Source organism: Pinus tabuliformis, chromosome 7 (genome assembly GCF_031772625.1).
Source record: "Pinus tabuliformis cultivar Carrire ecotype Pingquan chromosome 7, CPIR1, whole genome shotgun sequence".
Lineage (NCBI taxonomy): Eukaryota > Viridiplantae > Streptophyta > Pinopsida > Pinales > Pinaceae > Pinus > Pinus tabuliformis.
This window is the reverse complement of record NC_142293.1, coordinates 1,186,614,827-1,186,634,420: the sequence shown is the minus strand read 5'-3', so window position 1 is coordinate 1,186,634,420 and position 19,594 is coordinate 1,186,614,827. Positions and strand designations below refer to the sequence as shown.

The following is a 19,594-nucleotide window of genomic DNA, read 5'->3' as shown; positions in this document are numbered from 1 at the left end:
TTGAAACAGCTCCTAGGATAGTGAGCTCGACCCATGGAGGCAGGGAAAGAGGTTAGATCATCTATATTATGTACTTTCTTGCTCATTTTCATGGTTGGACTCTTGAGGGAGAAGCTATCATTGTATTATTTCACTGTATCTCTGCAATTTTTGGCTAAGGAAGACCTGGGTTTTGCAGTCCTTTTTGGGATTCTTGTGGTTCATGTATTGATGGAGTGCTTCTTAATGTTCTTGTAAGTGTGTTATGTGATTCATCTCCTTTCTTTCCTTCTGCATATTAAACAAATGAAGTGTTAAAGTAAGAATTCATGCTTGCCATGCTCTGCTTTTAAATTTGTTTAATTTCTATGTTTTCTACTGTTTAAGGAGAATTCAAAGTATTATTTGCTCTCCTTAGCTCCTCACCGGTCTTTTCCATCCACTCACCTCAATCAAAGGCATCAATACGGTCTCCTACCTCACCCCAAAGAACCCCCTGCAGAAACTGTGTCAAATCCCCGCACCCAAAATTGCAATTCCTCAATTTGTCACCAAAAACCCAAAATCCCCAAATCAACCTTTTTAATCAGTTTACTAGCCTAATATCAGTGTTACCTTGTTGGTCATCTCATCCCATTGAAGATCTACCGAGATTGACCGGAGAGAGCCTTCTCCTGCCCCGTAGGGCTAGCTACAAGGCTGAATGGTTTGATGTTGCATTGAGGTTTGCCTTTCTCAGCCTAGGGTGAAATTTCAAGCGCTAACATACTAGCGACCATACTGGGGAGAACAACTAATCCTTTGCTTATTGACGTGTTATTTCATAAGTCTTAGACGGAGCCTGAAGTTACGCCAGGTAGCCTTCGAAAACGCTCTTGTTTTACATCAGCGTTAGTAGATAAACGCTGCTTCAGTCAATCTCCGTGAGCTAGTGAATGTAACATGGCAATCTGCATCTTAACCCCAGTGTGTTTATAAACTCTTAACTTTCGGATGATTAAGTCAAGAGTTTTCATAGGCTGATTGGTTATTTGTTCCTTAATTTTCAAACTGGCTTCCAATTCTGGTCGTACATTCAAATCTCATTCATGCCCAGCTATTTTTGAGTATCTCGAAGATATTGATTTCGACGAGAGTTTTGAGTTGTCATTGTTCAAAACCAAATCTGAAAGTGCACTTGATACTCTAGTTCCTAATCCTGATTTTGCAGCTGCTATTGAATTTGAGAGGCATAATAAATTGGTTGAAAATTTCATCTTGAGAAATCTCCAGACACGTGTTCACGCTACTACCCTCGCTGATTTTGTTGAAAGTATCTCTGGTCATATTGGATCTTCTATCACGGCGCATGAACAGTCAAATCCTCCTTTTATTGCTATTTCTCCCATAGTTACTCATCCCCCATCTACAGTCGGTTCACCTTCTACATCCCATACCGCTTCTCCTCCTCATACTCCTCATACAGCTACACCTACTCCGCCTGCTACTCCTAGACCTACTCTACCCAGAACAATGGCAGCCCGGTTTGCCCCATTGGCTTTACCTGCAAATCTTCATGATATGCCAGCTGATTACCAAAGTAAAATCCCCATGTTTGATGGCACTCCACAAAGTATCACTGCTCAGCAGCATATCGACAAGATGACCACATTCTTTGATCTATATGAGTTAGATGAAGAAGATGTTACCATGCGGTTATTCGTGCAAACATTTGCAGGAGAAGTTAGAAAATGGTTCAGAGGGTTACCAGCTAACAGCATTGCCACTTTGGAAGCACTTCAGAATCAATTTTTAGATCGATGGGAAATCAGAAAGGATCCGCTTCAAATTAATGCCGAATACAACAACCTCAAGCGTAATCCAGGTGAGTCTGTTCAAGATTATATAATCAGGTTCAATACAGTTTATAATGCTATTCCCGATGATTTGAGGCCATCTAGAAAATCAGCACTTCTTAAGTTTCTGGATGGTTTTGATCCGGAGATGGCCTACTCATTGAGAGATAGAGATCCACCTACCTTGGAAGAGATGCAGAAAATTGCTGTCAGTGTTGAGGCAAATTTGAATGACAAAAGAGCAAGGATGAAGGCAGAAAAGCGAGTCACAATCAAGGAGGAAGCATCCACATCAAATCAGGTTGTTCTCCGTGCGATTGAACAACTTAAAGGGGCAGTTGAAAGGGTTACTATTGACAAGCCGGAGCCTCAAATTCGTAATCCAAATTTCAGAGGTCAACAGCAGCAACAATATAGGATTAAGCAGCGTGAAACAAAGGCACAAGAGGGAGCAACTCAGCAGCAAATAAAACCTCCTTTTCAGCAGAATTTTGTTAGCCAAGAATCAGAGGATGAGGGTGATACAGTAGGAGAAGAGAATCACTTCTTTACTCCTGATGATCTGCCCACTTATGTTACAGAAGAAGATGAATTGGTAAGTCACTCCATCATCCCGGAAGATGAAAATTATATCTTGTCACATGATGCAATCCTTGAAGAAGAATCTGAAGAATATCAAAGAGGATATTTGCACGCTTTATCAGCTCAGCAAGGCCAACAAAGACAATTGAGAAATCGATCTATTCCCATAAATCCTATTCAAAAAAGGAAAGATGCTGCAGCAAAGAATGATTCGGTTTCCCAAAATGCAAAAGGAAAAGACATAGTCGGTCCTTCAACAAGTCAATCATCGCCAGCAACTAAGACAGATCAGCCATCAAATGCACCAAAAGATAAAACAGAAAAAAGAGATAATCCGGGTAAAGAAGGTGAGAAAGTTTCAGCTTTCAGTTTGGAGAATGAAATTGCAAAGTTGAAAGTGCCTATTCCTTTGACGGAAATCATGAAGAATAGCACTTACCGAGGCCAGCTCTCCAAGATGTTGAATTTTGATCCAATGCTAGACACGGTGAATGTACAAGATGATCAGCCGGAATTGATTTTTGGGCCAGCTTTAAATGGTGAGTCTCCTGAGAGTGATGTTCCTCCATTTTATATCAGTTTGCGATTGCATGAGTTTGTGCTGCACAATGCCATGTTCGACTTGGGAGCTTCACATAATTTGATGCCGAAAACGATTATGGAGAAGCTGGGGCTTGACATCACAAGGAAGTATCATGATTTGTATTCATTTGATTCCAGCCGAGTAAGGTGTATTGGTTTGATCAAAGACTTGGTGGTGAGCTTAGATCAAATTCCAGCGAAGAATGTTCTGATGGATGTGGTGGTGGCGGACATTCCTCCGCGGTTCGGCATGTTGCTTTCGAGATCTTGGGGAGCCAAGCTCAAAGGTACACTTCAGCTTGATTTTTCATATGCCACAATTCCAGTTTTCGGTCAAATGAGGAAGTTATATCGGGAACAAAAGATGAAATACATGATCACTAGTAAGGAAAAGCCCGTCAATCATCCTGTAAATTATGTACAAACAGATTTAGAATCCTTTGTTTTGTTTGCTGATAATTTCAATGAGGTAGATAGTCAGTTAGTTCAAGTAGAAGATATACCGGATATTTCAGAAAATTTCAGAGAAGTTTTGAGAAAGGAAAGAGAAGAAAGGGCTGCTGTCATAAAGCCAATTGCTGAAACAAATGGACAGCAAACAGAGCATGCAACAACATCACATTTACAGCACTTAGAAGAGGATGAAGATGGTCTTTGGACCATGGATTTTGATGGCGCAGTGGGCAGCGATGGTGCTGGTATAGGTGTGTGGATCCGAAGCCCATTCTCAGCCCAAAACCAAGTTCCAAGCAAGGTACGGGTATGTTCTTATAAATTGGCTTTTGATTGTTCGAATAATGAGGCGGAATACGAAGCTCTTATTGCTGGTTTGAAAATCCTTCGAAAGTTGAAGGCAAAGAAGATAGCGGTATATGGCGACTCCGAGTTGGTTATCAAGCAAGTGAAGGGGGAATTTCAGGCCAAACATCCTCGTATGCGAGCATATCGGAATGTTGTCCTAGATATCCTAAAGCGGTTTTCAGAACATACTTTGACATGTGTGCCCCGGATTCAAAATGGTGTTGCAGATGCATTGGCAAAGGCAGCGAGTAATCTGAAAATACCTATGAATTCCAGCAATAAGTTTGAGATATATGTGAAGCATCGTCCTACAGTTCCCGATAATCAAAGGTGTTGGCAAGTTTTCCAAGATGACGAAGAAATCAAAGATTTTCTGCAAGTTGAGGGTAAATTCGAAGACATTTCAATAGACACGGAAGCTGAAGGAGTAAATCAGATGGATGTGTTGCAGCTCAAGGACAATTACATTCCTAAAGGATTGATTCCTTTGGAAGAACTGTTCGATCAAGATGATGTGGCCCGCAAGCCAACTTTGAGGCCAACGGATGAAGGAGTTGAAGATGTGAATCTTGGGACAGCTGAAAATCCAAAGATGGTGAAGCTCTCAAAAGCATTGCCGCCCAAGGTAAAGAAAGAGTATATCAGCTTATTGTCTATGTATTCTAATGTTTTTGCATGGGACTATTCAGATTTGAAAACTTATGACACAAGTATCATTCAGCATACCATTCCCATAAAGCCAAATCAAAAGCCTTTCCGACAAAAGTTGAGAAGAATTAATCCTAAATTGCTGCCCTTGATTGAGAAGGAAGTCAACAGGTTGTATAAGTCTGGAATCATAGTGCCAATCCGGTTTTCTGATTGGATTTCCAATTTAGTGCCCGTGAGAAAGAAGACCGGTGAAATTCGCTTATGCATAGACTTTAGAAATCTGAACAAGGTGTCATTAAAGGATAATTATCCGCTGCCCAAAATGGACCTCATATTGCAGCGGGTAGTGGGGGCATCAAGGATGTCATTGCTTGATGGTTACTCCGGGTATAATCAGATTCTGGTGCACGAAGATGACCGTGACACAGTGTTTTTAAAACCGGAACCGGTGACCGAACCGGTCCACCTAGCTAACCGGTTTACCGACCGGAACCGGTCTAACCGGGACTGGTTTGGTCTAAACGAACCGGTTTTTAAAAAATACATTAAATAATTAATTTTTAATGAAAAAAAACTATTTTTAAGATGTAAAACCATGATTCCAAGCCAATAGAGACAAAATATGCAAAGTTTGCTCATTTATATACCATGCAAAGGTGAATATATCAAAATGGCACCGAGTGCAATACATATCATCGACAAAATAGCAAAATACATAAGAAATGAGGCTCTAAATGGCCTATAAAGTCCAAAAACAATGCTGCAAGCTATGAGGCCATTGGCTTACTACAAGTCTACAGTGTACACATGATCAATCATCAAGATCATCACCACTACTAGACACAGGATCATCATCAGGAGCTACATAGACATCATCTGGTTCAGAGTCTGAGGATGCCTCTGCCTCATCTGCAACATCAGTATCAATGCCACCAATGACAATAGAAGTGGACCTAGTGGAAGCACGAGTTCGTCGACCTGCACGACTAGTGCCTTCCATTGGTTCCTTGCCTTTCCTTGATGCCGCTACTGATCCTGGTTCTGATGCCGCCACATAATCTGCCTCATCCTCCGCTAAAGCCATGTCGATATCAAAATCAGCCTCAAACACAGGATCTTCAGTCTCCTCCACCCATTCTGATGTTGGATCAATATCGTCCAACACAATGGGATCTAGATCAGGTGATTTGCTCATCATTTGGTTCCTCCTCAGTCGAAGGTTGTATTGCACAAAAACAAGATCATTTAACCGTTTTTGTTCCAAACGGTTTCTCTTCTTCGTGTGTATGCGCTCAAAAACAGACCAATTGCGCTCACAACCTGAAGCACTGCAAGTTTGACTGAGGACTCTAATTGCAAACCTTTGCAATTGAGGACACTGGCCACCAAATGACTCCCACCAATGTGCTGCAAAGAAAAAGACAATAATTAGTAACTTAGTTTATAATTTGAATTGTAAAGAACGTAAACAATTTTAACTTGAAATGAAAAACAAAATGGAAATTGGAATTGCTTACCTGGTTGGTCCACATCTCTTGCCATCTTTGCCAAGTTTTTGCCAAAAGTACCACTTGCTTGATTGAAAATAGTAAGCTGTCTATGTATATCCAACTGGTCTACATGGTTAGGGACCATGCGCTCCAAGCAATCAATCAATCCAGCTCTGACCTCCCCATCATGCTGATCTCCTAGCCGATTTTTATAGTGATACCTTGGGTTCAAAAAATACCCGGCTGCATGTATAGGACGATGGAGTTGATTGTTCCATCTGTTATCAATGATCTCCCATATACGGCCATATTTAGCTAACCTGTCATTGTAAGCTGCCCGTATCTGCTCCTTTGCCTGATCCATAGCTTCATAAATGTAGTCCATGGCCAATCTTTCCCCATCCACCAACCTTAGCACCTTAACAAGGGGCTCGGTAATTTTCACAAGCTCTACAGACCTTTTCCAAAAATAAGTGTCTAACACTTTCTTTTTGGTGTCTTTTCCATCTGGTCTACGAGCCCACCGAGATTCAGACCATTCATCAGAGGAAAACATTTTCTGCAAGTTTCTATGTTGACCATTGAGACATTGCAACGTGAGGAAGTGAGTTGCAAATCTCGTAATTGCAGGCCTAACAAGCTCTTTGCCTCCAGTGTGTTTCCTCATTAGGCTCAATACCCATGAGTGGTTGTAAATGTATTTTGTAATGCACTTGGCATGCTCTACAGTGTTTTTTACCCACTCCACCTTGCCTATATCCTCAAGCATGAGGTCTATGCAATGTGCAGCACATGGAGTCCAAAATATGGTCTTATATTTGGCCTCAAGCATCTTTCCAGCAAGAACATAGTTTGAGGCATTATCAGTGATGACCTGCACAACATGCTGCTCCCCAACTTCCTGAATAATGTTATCCAAAAGCTCAAATAGAAGGCTTGCATCCTTTACCCTATCAGATGCATCAACTGATTTCAAAAACATGGTTCCTTGAGGGCAAGAAACAAGGAAATTAATGATAGTGCGGTTCTTTCCATCGGTCCATCCATCTGACATAATGGAACAACCTGTTTTGACCCATGACTCTCTAAACTCAGTCAAATACTCATCAATGGAAGATATCTCTTTTTGCAAAAGAGCTCCCCTCAAGTCATGCATACTAGGGCCTTTGAAGCCCTTTCCTGCAGCTATAACAGAGTCCCACATAGCTTGGTAATAAGGTGAGCGAGCAGCATTAAATGGGATATCTGAATCATACCACCATCTAGCAATGTATTGGTGAGAAGTTTCTTTGCATTGTTTTTTCCAATGCTGATCCAAAGTGGGTTGAGAACTTGGCTGGGAGGAAGTGGGATTAGATTTAGAAGAAGCAATGGTGGCAGAAGATGAGAAATAACTTTGGATGTTTTGTCTCTTTGGTCCTTTTGATGGTTGGCCAACTCCAACAGAAGGATGAACATAGTGAAAGGGGTCATTGGTGGAAGGGATAGAAGTGGAGTCTTGAATCTCATAATCATCATACCCACTCTCTTTCATGGCTTCTAATAATTCCCTCTTCCTTGCAATTTCATCTTGGATGGCCTTCTCCCTAGCCTTATCCTCATAAAATTTTTCAAGCTTGGCAATGTATTCTGCCCTAATAGGACCTAACAATGCATTTGGTGCATCACATGGCTTTACTTGGCCTCTTACCCCAGCCAAGTGTTGTTTCAACCTAAGAATACCCCCACCTCCAATAGATTTATGGCATAATTTGCATATCATTTTTCCCTCAACTACATCACAATGAGCCCATGCACTGTCCTTTCCTTTTGGAGCCATGTTTGCTTGAAATAATAACAATTTGCAAATAAATCTGCCATTTAAAAAAAAAATTGCAGCTAAGGAACATGGAAAACCAATGATAAATGTAGGAAAAAAAATGCACATGCAAGCTACAAAATTTGATAGCATAGAGCTAGAGAGTTCATAGGCTTAGCATAGATGATAGATCATTGAAATGAGAAGTTTATAGCACAAAAAAATTAATTCATGGACAGCAGACCCAAATGAGGAATTATCAAGTGCAAATCCTTACCTGGAAATGCAAAGTAGCTCCCTTAGCCTCCTCTTGATGATGGCAACTCCACTGACAGCTACACACTATCTCCAAAATAGCTCCAACTCCAACTCCAAGATGACTACTTCAGCAAAAACTCCACACTCTCCAAGCTCACAAACAAACTCACAAACACTCACAAACACTCCAAATCAGTTGTGTGAGACAAATGAGAGTGAGAGGGGTGTCTTATAGCAAGTGTGAGGGTGTTTTTGGAGGGAAAATCCCTTTCCCTCACCCCCAAAAACCCTAAACCGCCCTCAGCTGCAAAAAACCGTGCGCTTTTTACCTTGACCGGCGGCCTGTCCCTAAACCGGCCGGTTTAGGACGGAACCGGCCGGTTAGCAATAAACCGGCCGGTTTTGACCTAAACCGGCCGGTTTTTACCGGTTAGGTCTAATTTCTGGGCAAGTGAGGCTTCTAACCGGGTTTTTTCACCGGTTCTGACCGGTGAGCCTCCCAACCGGCCGGTTAGGCCGGTAACCGGTCAGACCGGAACGGTTTTTAAAACTATGCCGTGACAAGACAGCATTTACTACTCCATGGGGTACATTTCATTATGCCAAGATGCCATTTGGATTGAAGAACGCGGGTGCCACATTTCAGCGGGCAATGGACATGGCTTTTGCAAATGAGAAAGATGTCTTTTTAGTTGTTTATCTTGATGATCTGACCGTGTTTTCTAAATCAGATGAAGAGCATTTGTTTCATTTGACTAAGGTGTTTCAAAAGTGCAGAAAATATGGCATCTCATTGAATCCGAAGAAGAGTCTTTTTGCTATGAGCGAAGGCAAGCTGCTGGGCCATATTATTTCTAAAGATGGCATTCGTATAGATCCCGCACGAGTGGAAGCAATTCAGCAATTGGAGCAGCCCCGTAGCAAGAAAGAAATTCAGTCCTTCAATGGTAAATTGAATTTTCTGCGTCGTTTCATCCCCAATCTTGCCGAACATCTTAGAGAGATAACCAATATGCTCAAGAAGGACAGCGAGCTCAAATGGACCGAAGAAGCGGTGAAGTCTTTTAATTTGATAAAGGTAATTTTATCTTCAGCCCCAACTTTGATCAGCCCAGATTATACGCAGGATTTTATTTTGTTTTCATTTGCTTCCGAGCATACGTTGGCAGCCGTGTTGATGCAAGAAAGGGATGGAGTTGAGAGGCCCATAGCTTTTTTCAGCCGCATCATAAGAGACGGAGCGCTGAATTATAATATCATTGAAAAGCAAGCACTGGCGCTGATTAAGGCTTTGAAAGATTTCCGGGTATACATATTGAATTCTCATATTTTGGCGTATGTTCCTAATGCAGCTGTGAAGGATGTTTTAGTACAAACGGAACCGGAAGGAAGAAGGGGTAAGTGGATCGCTGCACTATTAGAATATGATGTAGAAATTAAGCCTACCAAGTTGATTAAAGGTCAAGGTCTTGCTAAGTTGATGGCTGAAACAAACCTTCACGTCCTTGATATCAATTTGATTGCTGCCTTGTCCGATGAAGATGAAGAAAATTCAGTTCTACAGGTATCCGATATCTTTGTGTCTTCTCCTTGGTATGCTGATATAGTTTATGTGCTTCAAAATTTGTCTTCACCCCCTGGAATGCCTAGAAACAAAGCTAGAACATTGAAACTAAAGGCTGCCAAATTTTGCATTATCAAATCTGCACTTTATTGGAAAGATCCCGGTGGCATCTTGTTGAACTGTTTGGTCGAAGAGGAAGCTAAGACAACAGTAGATGATTTCCATAAAGGTGACTGTGGGGGTCACTTATTTTGGAAGACCACGGCTAATAAGATTTTGAGAGCTGGTTTCTATTGGCCTTCTTTATTTTCTGATGTGTATAAAGCGGTAAAGAGTTGTCATGAATGTCAAATTTTTCAAGGAAAGCAGAAGTTACAGCCATTGCCTCTCAAGCCGGTTGAAATCAGTGCACCATTTCAGCAATGGGGCTTGGATTTTATTGGTGAAATCCACCCAGCATCTTCCGAGCAGCATCGATGGATCTTGACCGCCACAGATTACTTCACGAAATGGATTGAAGCCACTCCCACCCGGCAAGCCACGGATTCAGTAATTATTTCTTTTCTTGAAAGTAATATCTTGTCACGTTTCGGTTGTCCACATAAGTTGATTACAGATAATGCAGCAGCATTCAAATCGAAGAAGTTGGTTGATTTTTGCTATAAATATAACATCAGCTTGGGGCATTCGACCGCCTACCATCCGCAAGGTAATGGGCTGGCTGAATCTTCGAACAAATCTCTAGTGAACATCATAAAGAAATTGCTGGAAATAAATAAGAAGAGCTGGCACAAGAAGCTAATAAATGCATTATGGGCTGATCGGGTAAGTCAAAAGAAGTCAATTGGTATGTCACCTTTTGAACTGGTTTATGGAGTAGATGCAGTGTTTCCGACTTCACTTAGTGTTCCAGTAGCTAAATTGTTTCAAGAAGCTGGTGGTGAGGAGGATCCTATGCAACGACGGATCAGTCAAATGATTCATTTACAGCAGACACGAGAAGAGGTTCACCAGAATTCCCTTAAGTTGCAGGAGCGCATAAAGAAAATCTATGACAAAAAGGCCAAAGCAGATGATTTTCAGATTGATGATGTTGTGTTGAGATGGGATGCCCGCAATGAAGACAAAGGGAAGCATGGAAAATTTGACAACTTGTGGAAAGGTCCCTACAAAATTGCAGCATACCGTGGTCCAAATGCTTTTCTTCTCAAAGAAATGAACGGTGATGAATGTCTTGGTGGGTCGGTGAATGGCCGGCTGCTCAAAAGGTATCATGCTTGAGCATTTTCTGCTCTAATCATTCTCATTGTAATTACCATTTTATTTTCATTCTGCAGCAAGTGTGAAACTGATCTCCCATCTTCAGTTTGGGGCCCGCGGTGAAGGCTATAATTCTGAAAATGGTGATTAGTTGGTGTGAGTTTTTAGAGTTATTTCAGTCAGTTTATTTTTTGCATAAAGTGAGTTAGTTAGTGTCAAATTTAGTCTAGGATTTCAGTCACTTGTCCAAGTCAAACAAAGTTCTTTCAAATTTGGTCACATGTGTATAAGTTGACTCCATTGCCCAATGAATAAAACACTGGTCTGCTCTCCCAGAGGTCTAAGGTTCTTGGTACCTCCAAGGAGCTACCATCCCCATTGGAGCCAATGTTAGAGTCGGTCTTAAGCCCTCCATCAGCGATCAAAACTCTTTGCATTTGCATATGTAGGTGTCTCATCAGTGTCAATTTTTGCATCCCGTTAGGCATGCCATAACCCTGATGGAGGAGCTGGTGTGTTGTACCCCTCTTGGCATTGCTGGTTCAGGTCATTTCAGTCATTAAGCTCTTTCAAGCTTGTCTTATCTTGTCTTGAGGTCAATTTCCTAGGTCTAAGGTTTTGGTCAAATATGTTTACAGGGTCATGTGTCTGAAAAGTCAATGAGTATTCAGCAAGCCAGAGGGATGATTGTAAAAGTGTTTCTTCAAGATTTCTTATCTGGTACAGCTAATCATCACCTTGGATTTAAAAACTCTGTTTTTAAAGCCAAGGTCATTTTCCAAGTTTTTGTAAATAAGTGATGAAATTTCAAAAGTCTTCAGCGAACAAAATGCAACCCTGGTTCCCTTGCCAAGATCCCTCAGATGATCTACCTGCAAAAAGAATCAAGTCAAAGCACTCAATGAGTCAAATTCAGGACAAAAGAAACCAAAAAGTCAGTGTTATAAAGTGTCAAAGAGAAAACATTAGAAAGTGGGTTTGTGAATGAAATTTTTTCAAATGAAACTTATAAAAACCCCAAATTCCCTCCTATCACTCTCATTGTGTATCCTAGACGCTTGCAAGAGAGGTTTGAGAGAGTGATTGAGAGAAAGGAGCGAATACAGAGCGAGTTCGGGCATTGGACTGGTGCGCGACCCGTCAGGCCAGGTGCGCGACCCGTCAGGTGCGCGCGACCCGTCAGAGGGTCTTCCACAGTGTAAAAATACAACGGGCGCGACCCGTTGGGCGTGGTGCGCGACCCGTCGAGCTGTCTCCCTGCAAATCGATTTTAAACTTGCTCAAACGCTCTCCAAGCCATAAATTCGTTTGAGGTAGGTGTTCTAAACTTGAAATGGTTGCTGGTTATGATTGGTGGATATCATGAAACATGTTTTAATGATCGAAATTGTGCAAGTGAAACCTCTTCATATGACTGCAATGTTAATGGGTAAAATGTGCTAAGGCTTGTGTTGTTTCAAGGTGTTTTCCCATTTGTAATTGTTTCCCTCCTTCCCCTTTCCACTCACACTTGTATGTATGCCTATTTTTCTCCCATGCTATTTTATAAATCAAATGCAAACCCTCCCTTCTCCCTAATAACTAAAAGTGTAAACCCTACCCCTCTCCCAAAGCATTCAAAACCCTAATCTCCCTCTACCATATGCATGTGTAAACAATAGAAAATGTTGGTGAATATGTTAGCAGTTTTGTGCATATGTTTCCCTATTCTCCCCTATTAATGCTGCATGTTTTCATATCCCAATATGTTCACTTTCATACATGTTTTTCCCATATGCAGTGATTTTTGTAAATGATTTCCCAATATCCCTGATTTTAAATATGTACTCCTATATGCATAATGGTTTGCAACATTTTCCTTAAAAATTCCCTGTTATATTTATATATTCTCAATTCCTTGTAAAAAGGTCCCTCCCCTAACATTTCCCTCATGTCTTTTTCCCCTTGAAACAGTATAGAATTCAGCACTTTTTACAGGCAGAGACAGCAGTACAGTTTGTCCACTTTGCTCCTAAACTATGTCAGAAACCGAAACTTACGAGCAAAGTGATGACCATTCATCATCTGCAAAGGTTGAGGTACAGAGGAGGCCTCGTAAGGGTGGACATCATAAGCGAGAGGAGCCCACTTCTTTAGCAGAGTTACAGGCCTGTCCTATGGCAGTCACTTGTTTTCAGTACATGTCTTGTTATGAGTTCTGTGAGAGGATTTCTCGGATTCAGCACCACAGAGAGTTGGCCCGCCTTTTTGTTTTACACCTCCATGATGGACATGTCAATCTTGCAGGGGTGAACTTTACATTGACACCCGAGGTGATCTCACATGCTACAGGGATACCTAATGTTGGTGAGGTGTGGAATAAGCGCAAGATGCTAGATACTGTTCACTTTGAGCCTTATGTCCGGCCACCATTCATGAGACATTTGGCGGGTGTTTTTCCATTCAGGTTTCTCCGGAGCGAGTATGCTCCCATCATGAGGCTTATTATGCACTATTTTACCTGTGAGGGTAGATTTTCACAGGTGTACTCATATCACATTCGCCTTTTGATGCACTTCACCCGAGTGAGGATGATGAACATCCCGGTTTTCTTCTTTCAGAACATTCAGAGGATGGTGCCCATGTTGCAGAGGAAGACCCTGGCACAGCAGTACAGGAGCCTTCACCATTATGGTTTGATTCAGCTAGTAGTATTGCATCAGTTGACTCAGCAGGGCATCTCATGGGAGGAGTTCATTTCCCGTGAGTTTTTCACAGCACCACCCCAGTCACATCCTGAGGTCATTCAGGAGGAGGGAGGACCGTCTCAACAGCCTGATATTCCGGTCACTCGACATGTTAGTTCCTCACCTCAGCTCACTTATCAGAGAGGCCAGAGGGCCTTGTTTGCAGCAGCTCGGCGAGTACTATCTCCACAGCAGGTGGAAGGGGTCTCGCCTTCATCATCGGCTCAGCGAGTGTTATCTCCACATCAGGTGGAAGGGGCCTCGCTTTCGTCACCAGTACAGGTACCAGAGAGGGGCAAACAGCCCATAATTGATGAGGGTCCACCAGGAGTTCCCGATATTGAGTTTGTTGACCTTGAGGCCAGTTCTCCTAGCCAAGAGGCAAAGGAGATCATTCAGCATCTCAGAGCTGAAAATGATGCCTTGCAGAGGAGATTAGAGGGGGCACACTGGACCATCACCTACCTTGAGCAGCGCAACAAACAGTTGGGGGAGGAGAAAGCACTTGATGAGCTATGGAGGATTCGTAGTGACCGAACCTTGAACCGTAGAAGACCCGGTGACCCATTGCCTGCTGACCGAGAGTCTATGCTCATCCAGGAGAACGCACACTTGGAGAGGCTGTTGGCTAAGGCCAACCAAGAGAAGATATTGCTGAGGAACATGAAAAACCATTACTGGGCAAGAATGCATGTGTGCAAGGCCAAAATGAAGATGTTTCAAAGGCGGTTGACCGAGGCTCTAAAACGGAGAAAGAGGCCAAATCCCCTCCGTATCTTGGCTGAGGCTTCACTCAAAGATCGTGGCACTCAATAGCCTAGCCACAACTCAAATCCCAAATTTTTTTGAGAATTTTGGGTAATTTTGGCATTTTTTGGTAATTTACAGGTTTTGGCTCTTTAACGAGTCTCACCCCCCGCGCGACCCTTCATCAGGGCAACTCCTTTTCACAAAAACTCAACATTTCCTGATTTGTCATGCAAAGTTACATATGCCCATGGATGGACTTGAGTTTTTATGGAGTTTTGGGCTTCCAGAAGGTCAAAATACATGCAAAATTTGACTTTCTGCCACTTTTTTGAACTGCAGAAAGCTGTCTTGGGAGAATTGGTTTTTGACAGGGCAAATGAACTCCAAATTCAAAAATTCCAGTTGGGTTGGAAAGTAAACTCACAGACCTTTCCAACAAACCCACTTTTGCTTAATTTGGCCACCTGCAAGTACCCCAAACAGAGCTCCAAAGGGGCGCGACCCGTGAGGCAGATTTGTCCAGAAATGCACTATACAGCCCAAAAAACGCAGATTTGACTCAGTTTGACTTTTTGAGGTTAATGATGGTCCTCTTTGATGTAATTGTGACACTTTTTAGACACTTTTACCCTTTTGTAACTCTTCTAGAAGATTCATTTATGAAAAGGGTAAAAATTAAATGTATGAATTGGTTTCCAAGTTTATAGAGGCAAGTTGTTTTGACTGCCTAGTTTGTAGTGCTTAGTTTAGAAGTGGTTGAAACAGCTCCTAGGATAGTGAGCTCGACCCATGGAGGCAGGGAAAGAGGTTAGATCATCTATATTATGTACTTTCTTGCTCATTTTCATGGTTGGACTCTTGAGGGAGAAGCTATCATTGTATTATTTCACTGTATCTCTGCAATTTTTGGCTAAGGAAGACCAGGGTTTTGCAGTCCTTTTTGGGATTCTTGTGGTTTCATGTATTGATGGAGTGCTTCTTAATGTTCTTGTAAGTGTGTTATGTGATTCATCTCCTTTCTTTCCTTCTGCATATTAAACAAATGAAGTGTTAAAGTAAGAATTCATGCTTGCCATGCTCTGCTTTTAAATTTGTTTAATTTCTATGTTTTCTATTGTTTAAGGAGAATTCAAAGTATTATTTGCTCTCCTTAGCTCTTCACCGGTCTTTTCCATCCACTCACCTCAATCAAAGGCATCAATACGGTCTCCTACCTCGCCCCAAAGAACCCCCTGCAGAAACTGTGTCAAATCCCCGCACCCAAAATTGCAATTCCTCAATTTGTCACCAAAAACCCAAAAAACCCCAAATCAACCTCTTTAATCAGTTTACTAGCCTAATATCAGTGTTACCTTGTTGGTCATCTCATCCCATTGAAGATCTACCGAGATTGATCGGAGAGAGCCTTCTCCTGCCCCGTAGGGCTAGCTACGAGGCTGAATGGTTTGATGTTGCCTTGAGGTTTGCCGTTCTCAGCCTAGGGTGAAATTTCAAGCGCTAACAGACACTTTGCGTGACAATAGGGAGTAAGCCATGATGTCACCTTCGATGAAGACACTGCCCTTAGGAAAGCCAAAGATCTCCCTATCCCAAGGAAAGACAACGATGATGCTACATAAAAACAAAATGAACCTCCGACAGATGAGCCTATGCCCGATGTTGAAGGCCCTGTAAGGCTCTAAGTCATTTAACCAGAAATGTAAAGCTCTAAAACATAATATGTGTTTTCTTCAGATCTGCTTGCAACTTAAATGACTTAACCAACATTCATATAACTAAATTACTCAGTTTGGTATGGAGTACCTACCTGTATTCCTACGGTTGATGATGCCTCAAGCTGCTCCCGCTTCTGTTACCAAAAGACCGAAACCACCCAGCCAAACTAGGCGTAACCTCGATACTCAGTCCAGTGAGCTTCTCAATTGAAGCAGACTGTTACCCCGTGCCCAGAAACCTTAGAACAACAAGGCTCTCCTTCTGTTGGTAACTTTGGTTTATAAATTTCACCCCTCTTCAGTATGTCTCTTCCCTTGGTTCTTTCTTCTGCTCCCAATGCCTCTCCAAAACTGTTCCCTACCCCCTATATGTTGTTTCTTGGCGGTGGCTGCCCCCTCCACCAACAACCCAGCGCTTCTCCTTATGGTGACACCCTTTCCATGTCACGTGATATGTGTTTCTTTTTAAAGGTATATTGAAATTTGATACGTATTATGAGTTTTGGTTTAATATTGTTTTTTGTTTGTTTTTAATATAAAGGTCCTAGTTTCATACTAGGTACCTTATCTTTAATTTATTTTTTATCATTTTATTAATTTATTAATATTCTAAGATATATAATTATATAACCATCTTTTAAGATTAGCTTAATTTTTAACATCTATCTCTTTATAATTATTTTTACGTTATATATTTTAAATTTATATCATCGGTATTTGCCCATTAATCATGATGCATTAAGCAATATGGGTGTTGATGGGTGAATATAACTTCTATTTGAAGAGGTGTCATGATATTTAATACTTATAGTTAATTTAGTATATAAATACTAGTGTGGTGCATGCGATACATACATATGTAGCTATCATATGCATGTTAATATTCTTGTGTTCTCTATATTATAGATAGGTTGTTACAGGCCCGATCGATCCCATTGATCCACCTCTTGGTGATCCCTCTACCTCAAGGAAAAGACCTTTGTGGCTTAAAGATACTCTCGAAAATGTTGAAAGACATATTGCTCCAAGACGGACATTCCGTGAAGGTAAGAAGTCGAACAAGTATCAAGGGTACTTAGCTTCTATGAGTACTATTGTTCAAACTAAGCCATGTACATTCGAAGAAGCTATAAAGCACCAAGTCTAGAAGGATATAAAGAATGAGGAATATGAATCTATCATGAAGAATGATGTCTAAGAAGTGGTGCCTTGACCCAAGGACAAATTCGTAGTCCCCTCAAAATGGCTATACAAAATCAAACATGGAGTAGATGGGAGTGTTGAGAAATATAAGGCCAGGTTCATTGCTCGAGGCATCTCTCAAAAGGAAGGAGTGGACTATGACGAAATACTTGCACCAGTTGCTCGATATACCACTATCCAATCGATTATTGCTCTCACTGCCTCTCAAGGTTGGAGCTTACATCAAATGGACATTAAGATTGCTTTCTTGCATGGCTCACTTAAGGAGGAAGTCTACTTGGAACAAACTCAGGGGTTCGACGTACAAGATCAAAGCACACACGTATGCAAGTTGAAGAAAACCCTCTATGGGTTGAAGCAATCCCATAAGGCTTGGTATGAGAGGATTGATAGCTATCTTATGAAGCTGGGATTTACGAGGAGCAATGTTGATCCTAACCTATACTTCAAGGTTATAAAGGACATGCCTCTCATTTTGGTCCTTTATGTAGACGATCTTTTTCTAACAGGTGCAGACCCTCTCATTTATCAATGCAAGAGGGAGTTGGCTTCTGAGTTTGAGATGAAAGGCCTAGGACTGATGCACTACTTCCTAGGCCTAGAGCTATAGTAAAAGCTAGGTGAGATTTTCCTTTATCAAGGAAAATACATTGTGAATCTGCACGAGAGATGTGTGATGGTGGATTGCAAGTTTGTGTCTACTTTGATGGAACTCAACTTCAAAAAACTGTGGTAGTGTTGTTGGGCCCGAATTAGCAAACCCTTCCGAATATAGGCAACTTGTGGGGGCCCTGTTGTTCTTGGTAAACTCTCGTCTTGACATCTGCTTCGCTCTGAATACGTTGAGTCAATTTACGATTGAGCCTCATCACATACATTGGATTGCTGCTAAGAATCTCTAGAGATATCTCTATGGCACAATCAACTATGGACTAAGATACACTACAAGGAATTTGAGGCTACATGGATATGCTCGTGTTGACCGGGCAGGCAGTGTGGTGGATCGCAAAAGCATGTTTGGATGTTGCTCCTCATTAGGGCCTACTTCAATTTCTTGGAAGAGCAGGAAGAAAAAATCGGTTGCTCTAAGCACCGCCAAGGCCAAATACATTGTAGCTAGCATGGCCTATTGTGAGGTTGTTTGGTTGAGGAAGTGCTTTAGTGAACTATTTGATCACATGTTGGATACCACCGTGATCTACTGCAACAACTAGAGTGGGTTTCGCCTTTCAAAAAATCTCGTGTTCCATGACCTCTCCAAGCACATTGATATCAGGTACCACTTTATCCGGTATATCGTACAACAGGGAGCAATAAGGCTCCAGCACATCAAGGACTGATGCGCAGGTCGCAAACATCCTCACGAACCCCTTAGGGAAGCTCAAATGTTTAGCCTTTCAAGAGAGACTTGGAGACGTGGAAAGACCCTCCCATAAGAGTCCCACTTGAGTTGAACATTGAGCTCTGGGAGCTCCTGGGGACTTGGGGTACTTCTTGGAGCTATGAGCGACCAGAGGGTGAGCAGTTCACCTTCCCCTATTGGTGTGTTGTGTACAGGGTGAACCTTCCCCTATGTTACACCATGTTGGTTGACATGTGTGTAGGGTGAGTAGTTCACCTTACCCTATGATTGATGGCACATGTGTGTAGCGTGAGTGGTTCACCTTCCCCTACAATTAATGATATATGCAGAGGATGAGTGGTTCACCATCTCCTATGGCATATGAGCAGGATGAGTGGTTCACCTTCCCCTGCGGATTCCCCAGCATACATCCTACCCATGTAGTCTGGGACTCATGGGAAGTACCTCTCATCTAGCCAATGAGTTGGTAAAAGTGGATAGGGACCATAGCACTACTGATGGATGCATCGTGTACTGTCGTACTCCCTATGTCTAGGATGCATCGTGTTCAACAACTTGATCTTGGATCAAGTCTAATTGAAGTTCTACCTCTGGACTGACTTTTGTCAGTGGAGAGTGGTAAGGTCTTGTGACTCACTCTTGATTGATTCTTCTTCAATATCAATATCAGTGTTCAACAAAGTAGAGATGAGATTTAGATATGGTACATGACAACAGAATGGCATGATGATCAATGATGATGGATGGATTGGCAAGTGGAATTCTCCTTAGTTGAGAGGGAGTGTTAAAATGGCAACTAGGTCCAAATTCCACTTTAGACAACTCATTTGATGGAGATGATGATTGCATTGAATTCCTCTTTTCAAGAGGACCAAGATTGATATAAAGATCATCTAATTTGGACAAGCAGAAGTGTGTTTTTGAATTTATTCCCTGTGAAAATTTCTAAATCTAACACATCAGAAACCCCTATTGCAATATGTGGTTTACTATCTCCTACTTGTTCTTTACATTAACAAGTTATTTAATAACATAAA

The 19,594-nt window shown here is 41.8% G+C and overlaps 2 protein-coding genes across 3 annotated transcripts in view; both read right to left on the bottom strand.

Annotated features, from left to right (window-relative positions):
• Positions 1-19,594, bottom strand: part of LOC149251687 (glutathione gamma-glutamylcysteinyltransferase 1-like) — a 502,910-nt gene that overhangs the window by 153,271 nt on the left and 330,045 nt on the right. The gene's annotated exons all lie outside the window — the stretch shown is intronic.
• On the bottom strand, positions 5,242-8,453 carry LOC149251688 (uncharacterized). The gene is made up of 2 exons (XM_089459637.1): positions 5,948-8,453; positions 5,242-5,837 (listed from the first exon to the last, which is right to left on the bottom strand). The coding sequence occupies exons 1-2, from the start codon at positions 7,869-7,871 to the stop codon at positions 5,242-5,244; spliced, it is 2,520 nt and encodes an 839-aa protein (XP_089315763.1). The 5' UTR covers positions 7,872-8,453.